The 18,864-nt window shown below is 43.9% G+C and overlaps 1 protein-coding gene across 1 annotated transcript in view; it reads right to left on the reverse strand.

Moving 5' to 3' along the window:
* The window catches only part of DNAJC1 (DnaJ heat shock protein family (Hsp40) member C1), a 168,663-nt gene extending 152,152 nt beyond the window's left edge, over positions 1-16,511 (reverse strand). The window contains exon 1 of the mRNA XM_077490952.1: positions 16,179-16,511. Coding sequence (XP_077347078.1) covers positions 16,179-16,328 — 150 coding nt within the window. The 5' untranslated portion in view covers positions 16,329-16,511. The remainder of the gene's footprint in view (positions 1-16,178) is intronic.
* Positions 16,512-18,864: the final 2,353 nt, after the last annotated feature.

Consider the following 18,864-nt stretch of genomic DNA (forward strand, 5'->3'; position numbering starts at 1 on the left):
CATTCATTCAAAGATTTCTGTGAACTTTGCCTTTGCAAAGCACTCTAGGTAGTTGACTAATGCTTCTTGTCATTCGGTAACTGCCTGCCAAAACGAGCTACGGGCAGACAGCTACGCGCACAGTCTGCAGGATTGCAAATGTGCAATGCTTTACTGCAGACGGCTCAAACTGGCGGTCCTCCAGCTGCTGCGGAACTACAAGTCCCATTGTGCCTCTGCCTGACAAAGTCATGTTTGTCAGCCTTGCAATGCCTCATGGGAATTGTAGTATTACAACAGCTGGAGGGCAGTCAGTTTGAGACCCATGCTTTACAGGATCCTAATAAAAAATAAAATAAATGCGTTTCTCCATTTGTGATCTGCAGCGGGTGTCAATGGAAAGTTAATGACAACCCAAACACAGGTCGCAAACGCAGTGCGTTTGCCTGAACCTGCCCACACTGGTTTGCATGGCACTTTTGTACCATCTGTTACAATCTGGTTACAGTGCTTTTTTTTTTTTTAAAGTGCATTCACTACTACAGTACGGTGTGACTTTAGCCCTTTCAAAATAAATGCTCTGAAATCTCCCCCCACAGAACTGCATGTGAATCACACAGGATCACACAGCGAGTTCCCATTCATATGCAGGCATGGTGTGAACCGGCCCTTACAGAGAATGAGGTTTTCATTTGGGAAATTGCTTTTCATATTCAATTTTGGAATGAGTGTAAACAAAACTTTGTAGTACTTTCGAATTACATTTGTCTAGTCATTTGTCTACCACCGCCCCCTCCCTTTAGTATGTAAGTTCTACGAGCAGGGCCCTCCTGTACCTTTTGTGTTGAACTGTATTGTAATTGTGTTGTTGTTCCCCACCCCCCCATACATTGGAAACGTACAGGCTGGTGTCGATTGTGTGGAGGCAGTGAGGGGCCATGCTTTACATTGTTACCTCACAAGGCACGCTATTTTTTTTTTCTTGTTTTAGTTAAGTGTTACAAAATAACACAAAAGTGTCATACATCTCCGCATTTTTGCTGCTTCCCCCATTATGCACCCCAACCAACCTCATCACAGCCTTGTAATGGTAAGGACTTATTCACACCTATGCAAGCTGCAGTTTGCATATTCCAGGTGCATTTTTCAATACACGTTTTCGATCCATTGAAGTCTATGGAGCCAACAACCAGAAAAACAGTCCCCTGGCCCTTTCCTTAAAGAGGGATTCCACCAAAAAAAAAAAAAAATATTAAAAGCCAGCAGCTATAAATACTACAGCTGCTGACTTTTAATAAATGGACACTCACCTGTCCCGGGTTCCAGCAATGCTGGCAGCCGAGGCCGATCGATCGCTCGGCCCTCGGCTGCTGCCGCCACCATTCTAGGTGAGGGAATCAGGAAGTGAAGCGAATCGGCTTCACTTCCCGGTTCCCTACTGCGCATGCGCGAGTTGCGCCGTGCAATAGGAAATCTCCGCGCTGTCACTGGGACCCGTGTGTGTCCCAGCAGACAGCGCGGCAGGGCAGGAAATGGCGTAGACTCCCACGGGAGTCTATGCCCGGAAGTGGGTGTAAATACCTGTCTTTGACAGGTATCTCCACCCCCCTCCCCCCTGAAAGGTGTCAATTGTGACACCGGAGGGGGGGAGGGATCCGATCAGCGGAGGTTCCACTTTAGGGTGGAATCCCGCTTTAAACTGCACAGATGTGAACTACATCCATAGGAAACCACGTTAAATGGACTGTAGTGTGTTCCTGCAAAACTGAAAACGCACTAAAAACTGCATAGGTGTGAACGAGGCCTAATAGAGCACACACGAAAACAATTGTTTTCTATGCAGTCTTGCATTGATCAATCTAGAGAATGGGAAGGTTCCCTTATTTAGCAAGGCCCAGCGCAGTGCAAGAAAAGCGCAGTAGTCCACAGCAACCAACCATAATGTATTTTTCACTCACGAAACCTTCCTAAACTGAAATCTCTTCTGTAGGCTACTGCGCTCTGACCATCATCGCTATTCTGTACTTTGCTTTATTGAATAAACGATCAGAGATTTTTCAGTCAGAAGCCACCTCACACAGAAGCATTCGAAAAGCCCGACTCCCCAGACCGAAAGTAAAACAGCTGGTATTTGGAAGATGATAGGTGTTAAGCGTGACAAAGGTGGGTCTATATAGTAATTACAGAAGCCTGTGCAGTAAAATTGTTGGAGATGGAGGATACATTAGCTTTGATGGATTCTGCCTGCAGTAATTTGTCAGAAATGGTTCTCAAGTGTTCCACAGAAGTGAATGATGCACTCATTTGAGGACATGGCAGGAAATGCCCTTCTACCAATTCAAAAGGTGGAGGGGGGGGGGGGGGGGGGGGTTTGGTGGGGGTTGATGATGCACTAATTCAAAAGGCTATGGGCGTTGCTAGGCCATAACTTTAATGCATTAGGCTCTTAAGATGAACCAATAAATTACACAACTACCTAAATACTGCAGCACCGCTGTTTACATTTAATGGAGACACGGCTAAAATGCGCACCAAGGTTGAATGATTTGCCCTTCCTTTGAATTAAATAAATTATAGATTAATTTGTCAATAACAAAAAAAAAAAAAAGGGAAAACTATAAACCTATAAACCCTAGAATTACACGAAACAAGTCAAGGGTAAGGTCATATAGTTTATAAAGAATTATCATATTCATGTTATTCATGTTTACAGGATTTCACGCGTTGTTTTCTGAAGAGAGACAGAGCACGAGAACTGCGAATATATATCAGTCAGTCCGTAAACATTTCTGGGCCCGGTAATGAGCACATCTGGCTATGGACGGAGAGGAAGAGATTCAGAGAGATCAGTAGGCACTATTTCCCTTCTACTGGAAGACTACCATCAGACAGAAGACAGCATTTCCACACTAGTGGGCGATTCTACAGACGACCAACTTTTCATACGGATGTAACCAGCAGAAAAACATCCGCATGCATAATATAATACGCATGTAACCGAGCACATCATTTTTTGTCATGGTGAACTGGATGCAGTCGTTTTGTGGCTCCCATTCCTTGAAAAGTATTAAGCATGCCAAAAAGAAAAAAAATTGTAAAGATGTACCAAAATTTTGGTGGCTGAAAATTGTGTTTTCTGCATTTTGCAGATGGAGAAAAAAGGTGCCGATAATGGCACAGAAAATGCTGATTTTGTCTCAATTTTACTGTGCTCGTGGTGTGTTTTTCATAGGTCACGTGACTCAAAAACTGCAATTCAGATTGCTCGATTCGGGTGTGTCTATTAAAGCTAGCTGTACACTAGTAAATTTTCAATTGAACATTCGTATTAAAACTATTTTGTACATTTGATGACTATTATTATTATTATAATTATACACAATTTATATAGCACCAGCAGTTTACGCAGTGCTTTCCAATGTATGGGGGGGGGGGGGGGGGCGACGACAACACAATTACAATACAGTTCAATACAAAAGGTACAGGAGGGCCCTGCTCGTAGAGCTTACATACTAAAGGGAGGGGGTGGTGGTAGACAAATGACTAGACAAATGTATTTCACAAGTACTACAAAGTTTTGTTTACACTCATTCCAAAATTGAAGTTTCATGACAATACCATGCATATAAGCCTTTAAAATTAGCACTTTTGATTTTCGTGTGCGTGTCCCATAGACTTTAAGGGTGTTTGAACATTTTTCTTTCCTGTTCGCATGTTCTGCGGCGAACCGAACTGGGGGGTGTTCGGCTCATCCCTACAGACAACTAAAAATTATAAGTCAGAAGTTCCATTCCTTCCCTCTCCATCAAAAAACATATTTGTCCTTTTGTTGTATTTCGCCCCCAGTTGGTCAGATTTCATATTGTGTCTGGGCAACAGAAAAATCATCAGAATTTCAGTTTAACGGGACACAGACAGTGATAAAAATCTAACAGGGGTTATAAACCCCTCGCCACTCCAAATGCAAAAACAAATTGCTTTTAGTTATACTTTAAAGCAGTGGTCTCCAAACTGTGGCCCTTTGCTTGCCTTTATCTGGCCTTTGGGGCACTATGCCAGCCACTGACCCTAATGATGGGACACCATTCCTCCCACAGACAGACACCAATGATGGGGCACCACTCCTCATATAGACACCAACGAGGAAGCTTCATTCTTACCTTGAATACCAACAATGGGGCACCATTCCTCCCACTGATACCAACAATAGGGCACTATTTCACCTACTTAAACCAATGATGGGGCACTGTTTACTCTCACCAACACCAGGGTGTTTTCTAATCCCACTGGTTCAGGGGATTTGGGCTCTACAAATTAATTTTTCTGGCCATTGTCATAAAAAGACTGAACATATGAACAATCTTTCTTTTATAAATGATCAACCCAAAAGCAGCCTCTTCATTAAAATGCTTTCTTAGCTTTATGAAAAGCCAAGACCAGACCTTTCTTCAATTATGTAGAAGGGAAAAAATAAATACAAACTGCCTAAGACAGGTCTTCCCCTCATTTTGTCGATATATCCTTTCAGTTCCTTTTGCCTATCTGGACAGGAAGTGAAGGGAAATCTCCCCAATGGAAGAACCAAGGCAGAAAAAAAAATAGCCTCATGGGTTTAAACTTTTCTATTCTTCACCCAAAACTACTTCTAGCAATTGTTAACAGGAATGGGCTACTAAAAATCTCCTGTATAGCTGTAGCCTAATGACGCGCCAGCCAGTCAGGAAGAGATTTAAATCACCCCTGTAGCTCTAGTCTAAGTGGTTAAATAAACCTTTCCTAAAAGAAAGGATGGTTGTCTCACATGAACTTTTGGCTTCAATACTTTCACTAACCCAGAACAAATATGCAGATAAGGAAGGTCAGAGTAAAGTGAGAAGACCTTATCTGCATATTTGTTCTGAATTAGTCAATGTACTGAAGCTTACATGCTCCACTTGCAAATAATGACTTTTTTTAAGCCAATCTTCTGGCAAATGTGGCCCCCACTCCCCTTCCACCTATTCACAATTATTTTTACCAAACCCCCCTTTTTTTCTTACACAAGACTGCAATCTGTGTCCCTCTCTAGTACTTCAGTCTATGCCCACGCTGACCAGTGGGCTCACTCACAATTTTGCCTTAGAACATCCTCCGAGAATAACTTCTGCCAACCATGGAAGAACAGTTTGGTGACGAACAATGCCCTTTCCAGCATGATGGAGCACCTTGCCATAAAGCAAAATAGAGATAACTAAGTGGATTGTGGGAACAAAACATTGACATTTTGGGTCCATGGCCAGGAAACTCCCCAGACCTTAATCCCATTGAGAGCTTGTGGTCAATCCTCAAAAAGTGGGTGAATAAAAAATAAATAAATAAATAGAAACCCCCACGAATTCCCACAAACTCCAAGCATTGATTATTCAAGAATGGGCTGCCATCAGCCAGGATGTGGCCCAGAAACTGGTTGACAACATGCCAGGGTGAATTGCAGAGGTCTTGAAAAAGAGGGACGGGTCAACACTGAAAATATTGACTCCTTGCATAAACTTAAACGTAATTGTCAATAAAAACATTTGACACTTATAAAATGCTTGTAGTTATACTTCAGTACACCATAGTAATAACATCTGACAAAAAGATCTAAAAACACTGAAGCAGCAGAATTTGTGAAAATTTATATTTGTGTCATTCTCAAAACTTTTGACCATGACTGTACAAACGGCAACTGCCTCAAACCTTTAAATGTCCTTAACAGCAAGGAGCACATGGCAGGGCAACCCATGTCAAACAACAACAAATAAAAATTCCAAGCTCCACTTACCCACCAGCAACAAACCGAATTGTCCTCTCTAATGCCGCGTACACACGATCGGAATTCTCGTCGGAAAAAGCTCTGATGGTTTTCCTGACGGAATTCCGACAGAATTCGGCTCAAGCTGTCTTGCCTACACACGGTCACATCAAATTCCGATTATTTATAACGCCGTGACATACAACACGTACGACATGACTACAAAAAGGAAGTTCAATAGCCAGTAGCCAATAGCTTCTGTCTCGTAGTTGAATCTGAGCATGCGTGATTTTTGGCGTGTCGGAATTGCATACACACGATCGGAATTACCGAAAATTGAGAACATGCTATCAATTTTTGGCTGGCAGAAATTCGGACAGCTAAATTCCACACACAAGGTCGCATTCTCCGATGAAAAGCTCTCATGGGTCTTTTTCTGTCTGGAATTCCGATCGTGCGTACGCAGCATAACAGTTAAAAACAGGGGTTTAGTTTGCACACATTTGAAAATACTTGCGTAAGCTGCAGAGGCCGCGACAAGGCATCCCGGTATTATTTGCAGTCCTAACTCGTTTATACTGCATTTCCGCAGAGGCAAGCAAGCCCACTTAAGGCCAGCCATACATGGTTTGAATCTTGGGCTGGTTCAGCAGGAACCGTCTCGCGATTGGAACCATTAATGAGCAGGCTGAATGTACCAAGTTGATTGATTGGGTACAACCAGCCTGCCGGATTCGCTTCCGATAGGCGCTAGCGATAATCACCGTCTTCTCCCAGCGGGAGAAGACAATTGCTTGGCAGGAGGGGTTCACTTGTCAGCACTGTCTGTATTGATGAAAGAATCGTGCAAATTTTTTTCCTGCAACTCCTAGTCTATGGGCTGCCTTAAACTTAGTATTTTAGGTGTGAGGTCCTCTTTAAAAAGGCAATCATGTCAGCTGTACAAATTCTTATGAAAAATGTTGCTTTGGATGAGATCTGCATTGGAATTGTCACAGTCATAAACTGTCTAATACAAAATAAATATATCACTCCTGGTGTAATATATAGTTGTAATTTCCTTGCAGCATAACCAGAAGCCACCGACAGTGCCCCTCGTCTCCTCCAGAAGTGCATTAACACTAATTCTCAAGAGCCATTAACCCTGGAATGTGCCTAAAATAACCGGCGTGTTAAAAAAAGCCAGGACAAAGGCTTGTCATCATTAAATTGTACAAAGCATTGGATGTATTATGCAAAATAAATCCGACATGCAAATGTAAACGTTTTAATTCTAAAAGCGTATAACACACGTCAATCATGCCACATCCATCTTTCAGTGTTACGCCATTATGCCACTTGTTAACATTTACTTAAGTAAACAGAAAGGTCAGCACTTACCAGTGTATGCATATTACAGTCCTTAATAGCTGTTCAATTTACACATTCTCACAAACAGAGATGTCAGGAAGTATGATGAAAACACCTTTCTACACTTCATTTAATATCAATTTTCAAACAAAGATTAATTATAATTTAGTGCGCAGGCCAAGGTACTAAATTGAAAAATTTTCCTTAGAAGTGGAAAAAAAAAAAAAATCAACCTGAATTTTAAAATGTGAAGATTTCTTATCTTAGGCTACTTTCACACTGGGGCGTTGCGGGCGCTGGCGGTAAAGTGGCGATATATTTAGCGGCGCTTTATCAGCGTTTGTGGCCACTAGCGGGGCAGTTTTAACCTCCGTTAGCAGCCAAAAAAAGGGTTAAAACCACTCGCAAAGCGGCGCTTTGCAGGCGGGTTTGCAGCGTTGTCCCTTTGTTTTCTATGGTAAATGCGCCGCTCCTACAGCGCTCCAAAGATGCGGCTTGCAGGACTTTTTCGGGGCGCTGCTGCACCTTAGCTTAGGCACCCCCCCACCAGGCATTGGGAAGGATGTTCAGCTGGAGCCGGTAAGGCTGCTTTCACACTGAGGCAGTTTTCAGGCGTTTTATTGCTAAAAATAGCACCTGAAAACTGCCTCTCCTGCCTCCCCAGTGTGAAAGCCTGAGTGCTTCCACACTGGGGCGGTGCGCTTGCGGGACGGGGAAAAAGTCCTGCAAGCAGTATCTTTGGGGCGGTGAAGGAGCGCTGTATACATCGGAATGAATGGCCAGTGCTTCAGAAGCGCTGCAACAGGGGTGGTTTTAACCCTTTCTTTGGCCGCTAGCGGGGGTTAAAAGTGCCCCGCTAGTGCCCAAAAAGCATTGCTAAAACGACGATAAAGTGCCGCTAAAACGAGCGGCACTTCACCACCAACGCAGCCCTGGCTACAGTGTGAAAGTAGCCCAAGTCTATTGACATGAGTCCCCCTAGGTACTGGGGCAGAGATCATATGCACCTTCTAAGTATGGCCAGGTTTCAGTAACAGGTAAGTACTTTTCTGGTCCCTCACAGAAAGTGGTCCCTCAAGATGTGCTTGAAAAGGCAAGTATAATGAAAGGCAAAACTATTTTAACTTTTTTGTGTTGGATAGCATGGAGAGGGATAAGGGCACTTGTCAAGGTTTTATTGCCCCCTGTGCGACCATTAGGGAGATTCACCTTCACCATTTGTCCTGCTGATGCCCCGTACACACGAGAGGACTTATGTCCGACAGACTTCCAAAGGAGTTCCGCCGGAGTTCTGACAGACTTTTCGGCCGAACGGACTTGGCCACACACAATCACACTAAACTCCGACGGATTCGAACGTGATGACGTACGACCCGACTCGAATAAGGAAGTTCATAGCCAGTAGCCAATAGCTGCCCTAGCGTCGGTTTTAGTCCGTCGGAGTAGCATACACACGAGCGGAGTTTTCGAAGGGGACCGGGTCCGGCGGAGTTCCTTCGGGAAAATTTGAAGCATGCTTCATTTCTAAAGTCCGTCAGACTTTGGCGAATCAAAAGTCCGTTGCAGCCCACACACGATCGGATAGTCTGACGGACTCGGTCCTTCGGACTTTGGATGTTGAAAAGTCCGCTCGTGTGTACGGGGCATGACATTCACCCAGAGTGAACGTGAAAAAACAGGAACCAGAACCAAAAATGTACCTGACCTTCTATTGGGCTACATGCTTCGAGCACCGGAAAAATTCACAAAAACAGGATGTATTGCTCTCTCCCCCCTAGTTATTGGCTAAAAATAAGCCAAAAAAAAATAAACCTGAAGCTTGAGATGCCTACAAAACAACATCAGTACAAACACTATGTGGACCGTTCAGGTCAGCCTGTCACTTGTTTCAGCTGGACCTGAATGGACACTCCATGCGTCTCTATGGAGTAACAGATGTCAGTGTTGACCTGCGATCCACTCTGCTAAATACAGACGGACGGTGGTCCTATTTTCCATCCGTCTGGTGGATCAGATGAAAATGGAAAGGTGGTCCGTTTTCATCGGATCTCCCCATAGAGGAGAGCGGAGATCTGACAGATCCGTCTCTGGACAGTGAGCGGAGACGGACACACCATCCGCTGACTCAGCGGGGGATCAACTGATAGATCCCCCACTGAGCAATCAGAATCCATACAATGGATCTGCATGTGTGAAAGGAGCCTAAGGCTGGATTCACACCTATGCATTTGTAGTGCTTTTTGCATTTTACAGATTTGTACATAGGAAACCATGTTAAATGGACTGTAGTGCAAATCTGCAAATTGCAAAAAGCACTAAAAATGCATAGGTGTGAATCAGCCCTTAGGCCTCATACACACTGGATGTTTTGTAAACTCTCCTAGAAGTCTTTCCTCCAGGCAGCAGCATTTTGGCAGAAAAAAGAAAAAAAAAAAACGATGCTTGTAAAAGGTGTGTTTACAGGCATCAAGGGCTTGGGTGTTAATTCATTTAATTATTCAGAATAATACATTTATTCTTGCTATTAAAATCAATTAACGCTCAAGCGCTAAATGTGGCGAACGTTAACACGTGTTCGCAAGCGCCAACCGTTTTTTCTGCCAAAACGCTGCTGCTCCTGGACACACTGCCAGTTTTATTTTGTTTGCCTCTAAAAGCCCCTGCCATTAAATGCTGCTAAAAGTCTATTTTTTTAGTTAATTTTTATTTTTTTGGGGGGGGGGGGGGGGGGGGGTTCTTTTTGTTTGTTTCGTTTTTCTTTTTTGCAGATTCAGTATCTCGCTCCTGGAGTTTGTCTAGCCTTCCTGTATAGGAAAAAAAAAAAAAAAAGCCAAGCTGACAATTATACATAAGCTGTATAATTATTACGCGCCAATTTAAGGCTCGTACACACGATCTGAAATTCGGACGAAAAATACCGCCTGCGAAGCAATCATTCGATAATCTGATCGTTAGTATGCAGCTTTCAAGAGCCGATAACGACAGCTCATCCAAAGGGATAAACATGAACATTTTTCTCGTATGATGTCAGATCAGATTGTACAATTTTCGTTTAATCAGTACAGTTTTCATCCAAAAATACAATACATTACACCAATTCAGAATTTTTAGTCTGCCGTAAGAGAATTTTGTCATTTTAGCCTCTACATTTTCAATATGGAGACTAGCATGCAAAAAATAAATAAATAAATAAATAAATAAATAAAACAATGTTAATTTGTCCGATAATCTTATCGTGTGTACCAGGTTAAATGTCTCAGTGCTCTTCTTCTGCTCACTATGTCAATACTATGTCCTGGAGAGCGAATAAAACCTCAGATCGCAGCGGGAGGCCAGGCATCATGTGCAGAAGATACTCCAGCGAGCTTAGTTCTTCACATAGAGCACAGCCACGCGCGATCGCGTGCATGAGAGCTAGCATGGGGATTTGTGTGTGTGTCAGGGGAAAGACAGAGGAGGAACAACGATATGGCTCCTCCCCTAGTCAGTCCTATCCCCATTCAGTTAGATCACACTGAGGGAACACACATTTAACCCCTTGGTCACCCCCTAGTGTTACGTCAGAAAAGTGGTCCGTTACTGCAAAACAACATACCCTAACGTCAGCCCCTCTAAAGAGCCATAGCAGGCACGCAAGCCCACTGCATGGCAGGGGGACCTGATGCGCATGCTAGCCACCCGTGATCGTACGCATGAGAGCCAGAATGGGGATTTGCGTGTGTAAACACACAAATCCCTGTTCTGACAGGGGAAAGGAGACATATCATTTGTTCCTAGTAAGTAGGAACAGCGATATGTCTCCTCCCCCAGTCAGTCCCATCCCCATACAGTTAAAAAAAACAAGGGAGGGAACACATATTTAAACCCTTGATCGCACCCTAGACTTCCCTGCCAGTGACATTTACACAATAATCAGTGCATATTTATAGCACTTTTTGCTGTGTAAAAATGGTCAATGGTCCCAAAAATGTGTCAAAAGTGTCAGATCGCCATACCGCTAAAAATTGCAGATCAAGGCCATTACTAGTGAAAAAATAAATAAAAAAATAAAAAACACAACATAAATACCAAAAATATGTAGCAGAATACGTATTGACCTAAATTGATGAAGAAATATTTTTTTTTACTGGATGCATTTTATAGCAGAAAGTAAAAAATATTGTTTTTTTTCCCCCAAAATTGTCGGTCTTTTTTTTAGTGCAAATAATAAAATACCACCAGAAGAAAGCACTGTTTTTGAGAAAAAAGGACATTGATTTTATTTGGGTACAGCGTCACATGATCATGCAATTGCCAGTTAAAGTAACACAATGTTGTATCACAAAAAATGGCCTGGTCATGAAGGGGGGTAAATTTTCCAGAGGTGAAGCAGTTAACTTCAAACTGGCTACTGTTTTTTTGTTGTTTTTTTTGTGTAGTTTGAACTTTTTTTTTTTATAATCTTTAGTGAAAGGTATTCTTTAAACACCTCCTCTATAGTCGGCTCCCTGACACGCCGCACTTCAAGGTGATAGAAAGCAGCAGCCAGCAGACACATGTGCTTCTGTCTGACCCCCTGTGCCCTGTCACATCGGATGGAAAGGAGCGGAAATCTGGACAGTTGAAAGGATTGAGAAGCTTTAGATAAGAGCGAATGTGGAAATCAGAAAGTGATAGATCACAGAGAAGAGAAAACACTATAGAGGAAGAATTCATCCAGTCATTAGGAAGAGATATGGAATGGGATTTAAAATGCCAGTATTTAGAAAAAAGGACCCTGAATATAAAACAGACGATGTATGACACGCACACACCTGTAGGGGGCAGAAAACGAACAAGATATTTATCACTGTGTAGGGCACCCAGGGGTCTTATGTTAGCTGCCATTTTGGGCTACAAGATTGTTCCTCTGAGGGGATACAGGAGAGCAAATATTGACCCCCCCCACTATCCCACTAGAAGCAATCATTAATGATATTGCTGCTTACCAACTCTTGTGATGGCTGCATTTGTTTTAGTTATTAGGCTCTCTTTTTTTTCACCTGGGGGTCTGGCTAGTAAGCAGGTTGTTTTTCAGCAGAACAAGCTGTCCTGCAGATGTAGCAGTTAAAGGCTTGAGATAAACCATTTACCACTGACAGGGGTGCTTACAATGCTCAGCTTTTGCCCATGTAAAACCTTTATCCCAAAAAGGAAAAAATAAATGTTTTCTGTAAGGCCACTTTCACACTGGGCCGGGAGGTGTATCTGCGGTAAAGAGCTGCTATTTTTAGCAGCACTTTACAGTCGGATTTGCTATTCGGCTGCTAGTGGGGTGTTTTTACCCCACGCTAGCGGCCGAGAAAGGGTTAAGAACCACCACAAAGCGCCTCTGCAGAGGCGCTTTGCCAGCGGTATAGCCACGGTGTCCCATTGGGCAGGACCGGTGGAGTAGCGGTGAATACACCACTCCTTCACCACTCCAAAGATGCTGCTAGCAGGACTTTTTTGTACCGTCCTGCTAGCGCCCTGCCCTCTGGGCTTTCACATTGGAGACCCGTTCGTGAGTGGCCAAATGAAACAATCACATGGTACCGGCAGCGGTTGGGTAAACAGATCAGTCACCCGCTGTGTCAGTGACAGATCGTGCCATAGCGTGGCCCGGAGCAGCCGTGCAAGGCGTGTTCTTGGGAGGACTTCATATGATGTCCTCCCAGAATAATAGGGTTCCCTTTTATCCCTCGTTTTACAATGACGTGGGCAGGAAGCAGTTAGGGCCCTTTTACACTTGTGCAACCTGAAAGTCGCATGATTTTAAGCAATACCTGTGTAAACATGATGTCTATGGACCTCAAATCGCATCAGTCAGACCAAAGTAGTACAGGAACTACTTTGAAGTCGCTGAGACTTAAAGTCACACAGATATGAATAGTACCCATTGGAAAACATGGGAAACTATGTTATGCAACTTTGAAGTCCCAAGTCGCACAAGTGTGAAAAAAACACTGTTTTAACCACCTCAATACAGGGCACTTGCTCCCTCTTCCTGCCCAGACCAATTTTCTGCTTTTAGTGCTGTCGCACTTTGAATGACGATTGCTCAGTCATACAACACTGTACCCATATGACATTTTTGTCTTTTTTTTTCACATAAATAGAGCTTTCTTTTGGTGGTATTTAATCACTGCTGGGTTTTATTTTTTGCACTACAAATGAGAAGAAAAGATCGAAAATGTTGATTTCTGTTATAAAATGTTGCAAATAAGTAACTTTGGCCAAAATGAAGACCCCGTCCATCCATTAGCGCTTAAAGCGGGAGTAAACCCAGTTTCAAAAAATACTTACATTCCCGGCATGCCGGAAATGCTAACTTTCACATTGGTTGTGCTCTCAGCCAAACTTTCAAACCATTCAATGGCTGGTGTCATAACTGATCACATGTGCAGCATTATGGCAGTTAAAGAATTCTTAGAGGCCAATATGGCAGTCTCCTTGACTGAAAACGATAGAAGGGTTTACTTCCACTTTAAGCGGCGCTCGTTTTAGAGGTGCTTAAACGCTGTTTAAGCAGCGCTTTTGTGACAATTTTTGCCCGCTAGTGGTGTGCTTTTAACCCCAAAAAAGGGGTTAAAAACTCCAGTTTTGCAGTGCTTTCAAAGCGCATTGGAAGTGCTGCCCATTCATTCCAATGGGCAGAGCGTTTTGGGAGTGTTAGATACAGAGCTCCCAACCTGCCCCAAAGATGCTCCTTGCAGAACTTTTCATAAGGTTCCGCAAGCGCACTGCCCCAGTGTGAAAAGTCACATTGGAATGAATGAGAGGCGTTTTTCATGCACTTAGCAGAGGTTATTTCTAGCGCTAAAGTGCCGGAAAACCGCCCCAGTGTGAAAGGGGTCTTATACTGCTACACTTCTTTGGTAAAATGAACCCAAATCAGTGTATATCATTTGGTCTGTGTGAAAGTTAGGTACCATAGATTGTAAACTCTGTATCATTGGAAATTGATCACACAAGATGTACTGAATCTCATTTCTTGAGACCTTGAAATGTCAGGACAGTGCAAATATTCCCCAAGTGACCCTTTTTTTGGAACGTAGACAGTCCAATGTAATTAGTAAGAGGCATGGTGAATTTTTTTTGGAAGTTGTAATTTTTTCCCACAATTGTTTGGAAAATTAAGAAATTCTATTTTTTTTTCCTCACAAAAATTTCATATTAACAAGTTATTTTCTCACACACGGCATGGGCATTCTTGCAACTACACCCCAAAATATATTCTATTACTCCTCCTGAGTACAGCGATACCACATGGGTGAGACTTTTCTCACAGCCTGGCCACATAGAGAGGTGCAACATCCAAGGAGTATTTCAGCCATTATCCACTTCATGGACCAGTTCACAGCACATGCAGTCTAGTGTGTTTTTTCCAGCATCAAAAACGCATGGAAATTGGGTTATATGTTTTGCAATGGCACAGCTCACACCAGTGCTTGCAGTTCCAGAAAAAAAAAAAAAAACACACATGTCCTTATTTTGGGCCAGTTCACACCACATGCAGTCCAGGGCATTTTTCTGCATCAAAAACACATAGAAAGTAGGTTATATGGTTTCCAGTGGCATAGTTTACACCAGTGCTTGCAGTTCCAGTGCGTTCCAGAAAAAAAAGAGAACATGCTGCATTTTTCCTGTACTGAAATGATGTAAAAAGCATTAAAAATGCACTGGAACGCACCAAAAACGCACGGGAACATACATGTTCTGAGGTCTGGTTCATACCACAAAAACGCACTCCAGATCTTTTCTGTCGCCGATGGAAACGTTCAAACTGGTGTGACGCTGACTTTGCGGCGCCTCGTTTGTAAAAGTAGTTCTTGCTACTTTTGGTGATTTGGGGTGCGACTTGTATGAAGCCACACAGATGTCTTCAAAGTCACACCTGAAGTCGCACCGACATCACGTGATTTCAGATGAAGACCAATTTCAAAGCCGCATTCAATGTGAACGATTGCGGATTGTTAATGGCACCCCAATTTTTCTGCCGTGTGGAAAAAACACACAACAAAAGCAGCAAAACGGCAACACAAACTACTGCGACACGTGTGCGGAGCCCATTGAGATGAAGGGAACGTCCGATCTGTGTCATGTGAACACGTGAGAGAAAAACTGTGCATTTAGAAAATAAAAGGTGTGAATGGAGCCCCCCACCTTCAGGATAGAAGAATACATGGATAATGAATAAATAGAAGGGTGAATAAATGAATGAATGGATGGATGGATGGATAGAGGAATGGATAAATAAGTGAATAAAGGGATAGAGGGATGGATGAGTGAATGTAGGAATGAATGAATAGGAGAAGGGATGGATGAAAGAATGAATGAATTAATGGATAGGTGGATGAATGAATGGTGGAATGAATGTTTGGATGAATAAATACAAGGATGGATGAATGAAAGGATGGATAGAGGGATGAACGGAGGGGTGAATGGATGGTGAAATTAACTAATAGAGGGGTGGATAGAGGAAAGAATGGGTGGATAGGGGGATGAGGGATGAATGATAGGAATGAATAGATAGAGGGATGAATGCAGGAAAGAATGGATGGAGAAATGGGTGGATAGAGGAATGAATGGATAGAGGGAGAAATGAATGGATGGAAAAATGAATGGACGGAAGAAAAAATGGAGGGATGGATGAATGAATGAATGGAGGGATGGATGAATGGATGGAGGAATGAATGGATGAATGAATGGAGGGATGGTGGAGGGATGGTGGAGGGATGAATGGAGGAATGGATGGGTGAATGAATGACTGGACGGAGGGATGGATGGATGAATGGAGTGATGAATGGACAGAGGGATGGATGAATGCTGAATGGAGGGATGGATGAATGGAGGAATAAATGAATGGATGGAGGGATGGATGAATGGAGGGATGGATGAATGGAGGGGTAGATGAATGAATGAACACAATGTAAAGTAGAAATGAAGAGTCGTCATCCTGTAAACTTTGACCCATCCTCATCACCTCTCCTCCTCCTCCTCCAATGAGAAGTGAGTATAAGATGAGAGAAGAGCTCTGCGTGTCCTCCTCCCCTCTCCTTCCCCTGTGGCCACTTACCTGCTCCACCCCCATGAACTGGTAGAAGTTTTGTTGGATTTCCTCCACCAGATCGAAGAGCTCCAGATCTCCGTTCTCCCAGGCCAGACACCGCGGAGAGGAGCCGATTATCAGCAGCCAAGATAGGAGGAGAGCCCCGGGCCCGACCATCCTTGCTTCCCCGGAGCCGCACACTGTGTCCCGCCTCCTCCTCCTCCTATAGCAGACGTGGCCTCCCGGCCTTCCCTCTCACTGCTTGTGGTGTACAGGAGCCGCGCATGGAGGGGGGAGGGGGTGTAGTACAACGTCACATCTGCTCAGCCCGGGTCATGGAGAGCCGAGCCGTGACATGGGGGGGAGTTTGGAAAAGGGATGTGACGTCACTACAGAGGCTGATCTGGGCACCAGGAGATCGGTACCGGGAGGAGGAGGGGGCGGGGTGACCGGAGACATGACGTGGGAGGAGATCTACACTGGGGGCGGGGCTACCTCATTACATCAGAGGGGGGGTCGCTATAGGGAGCTGTGATGAGTGTGGAGGAGGATGACATATGGAGGTGATCACTGTGCGGACAAAGGGGTGACCTCAGTCCAAACCCCCCTGATCTATTCCCCAATCATCACCACACACACTATTACCAAAAGTATTGGGACGCCTGCCTTTACACTCACATGAACTTTAAAGCGGGAGTAAATATATATATATTTTTTTCAGACCTGTAAGCGAAAAGGCATAATGAGCTAGCATGCACCGCATACTAGCACATTATGAAATACTTACCTTAGAACGAGGCCACGACATCTCGCCTGATACAAGCCGAGGGAGCTGACATGACATGTTCCTTCGGCGTGTCTTCCGTGTATCGCGGCTCCGACGCTGTGAGTGGCCGGAGCAGCGATATCATCACTCCCCCGCATGCGCACGAGAGGCTTCTTTACGGCAGGGTCCGGCGTCTGCCGGGCTTCCAGCGGAGAATCCCCAGTGTGCATGAGCCGCTGCCAGCGGCGCATTGCGAGGGCCATATCTCCTAAACTGTGCAGGTTTAGGAGATATTTTTTTTTTTACCTACAGGTAATCCTCACTATAGACTAGGGAGGAGCCGAACACCCCCCCCCCCCCCGGTTCGGTTCGCACCAGAACTTTCGAAGGGACCGAAAATTCATACGAACTTTAGAACCCCATTGAAGTCTATGGGACTCGAACGTTCGAAATAAAAAGTGCCAATTTTAATGGCTAATATGCAAGATGTTGTCCTAAAAAGGGTTTGGGGACCTGGCTCCTGCCCCAGGGGACATGGGTCAATGCCAAAATTGTTTTTAAAAACGTCTGTTTTTTCGGGAGCACGATTAAAGTGAAAAAAAAGTGAAATATTCCTTTAAATATCGTGCCTGGGGGGTGTCTATAGTATGCCTGTGAAGTGCCACGTGTTTCCCGTGTTTAGAACAGTCCCTGCACAAAATGACATTTAACGAAAAAAAGTAATTTAAACTGCTTGCGGTTTTAATGTAATATCTGGTTCCGGCAATATGGATGACCCTTTGGGTCTTGTACGGATATTAAGGGGAACCCCGTACACATATAAAAAAAAAAGGAAATGCGTGTGGCCCCCAGGCCCTATATACACAGAACAGCAGTATACAGGCGGTGCAAACAAGACAGGGACTGTGTAGGTTTGTTGTGTTAAGTTGAATCTGTTTGTAATTTTCAACTGGTACATTTTTAAAGTGTAGCTTCACTCAAAAAATCATTTTTTAAGCTTTTTGGAAAACATGGGAAGGGTTATCACGCCTGTATATTTTTTTGCCGTCCATCTTTTTTCATCTCACTTGCTGTTGTCTCCTTCCGTTTGCAAGTAGGAGACGTTTGCAAGTTGGATATTTGAAAGTAGTGGCCTGCCATACATGCTCTACAGAAATGGCGAAACAAGGTGTTGGTGTTGCCACAACACTGTCAGCCCTCAAAGTGACTCTTGGTGGGCGCTGGAGTGCCCTGCTGTGAATGATTATATCAAGAATTGTAATTACATGCCATTGTTGAACAGTGCTAGAAAAATTGTGCCTTTTGGTGGTGGTGGTGCTGGTGCCACAACACTGTAAGTCCTCACAGTTACTCTCGGTGGGCACAGGAACGGACCCTGCTGTGAAATATTATATCAAAAATTGTAATTACATGCCCCTGTTAAACAGGGGCTGAAATATTGGACCTTAGGCACTGCTTGCTGGTGCCACAACACTGCAACCTCTCCCAGATACTCTAGTTGGAGTGCAGGAATGAGCCCTGCTGCAAAGTACTGCATCAAAAATTGTATTACATGCCCCTGTTAAACAGGGGCTGAAAAATTGGGCCTATACACTGCAACCTCTACCATATACTCTAGTTGGAGTGCAGGAATGAGCCCGCTGCAAAGCATTCCATCAAAAATTTTAATTGCACGCTCCTGTTAAACAGGGGCTGAAAAATTGGGCCTTAGGCACTGGTGCTGTTGCCAGGACACTGAAACCTCTCCCATATACTCTATTTGAAGTGCAGGAATGAGCCTTGCTGCAAAGCATTGCATCAAACATTTTAATTACACGCCCCTGTTAAACAGGGGCTGAAAAATTGGGCTGGTGGCATCACCCAGAACCAAAAATGTTCTTCCAAGATATCAGCGGGATCATTGAGGAGGAAGAGGATAGTCAGTCAACATAACAGGACAGTCACTCA

Source organism: Lithobates pipiens, unplaced genomic scaffold, assembly GCF_037356315.1.
Source record: "Lithobates pipiens isolate NorthernLeopardFrog02 unplaced genomic scaffold, aLitPip1_a1.2 Scaffold_19, whole genome shotgun sequence".
In the NCBI taxonomy this organism is placed as follows: Eukaryota; Metazoa; Chordata; class Amphibia; order Anura; family Ranidae; genus Lithobates; species Lithobates pipiens.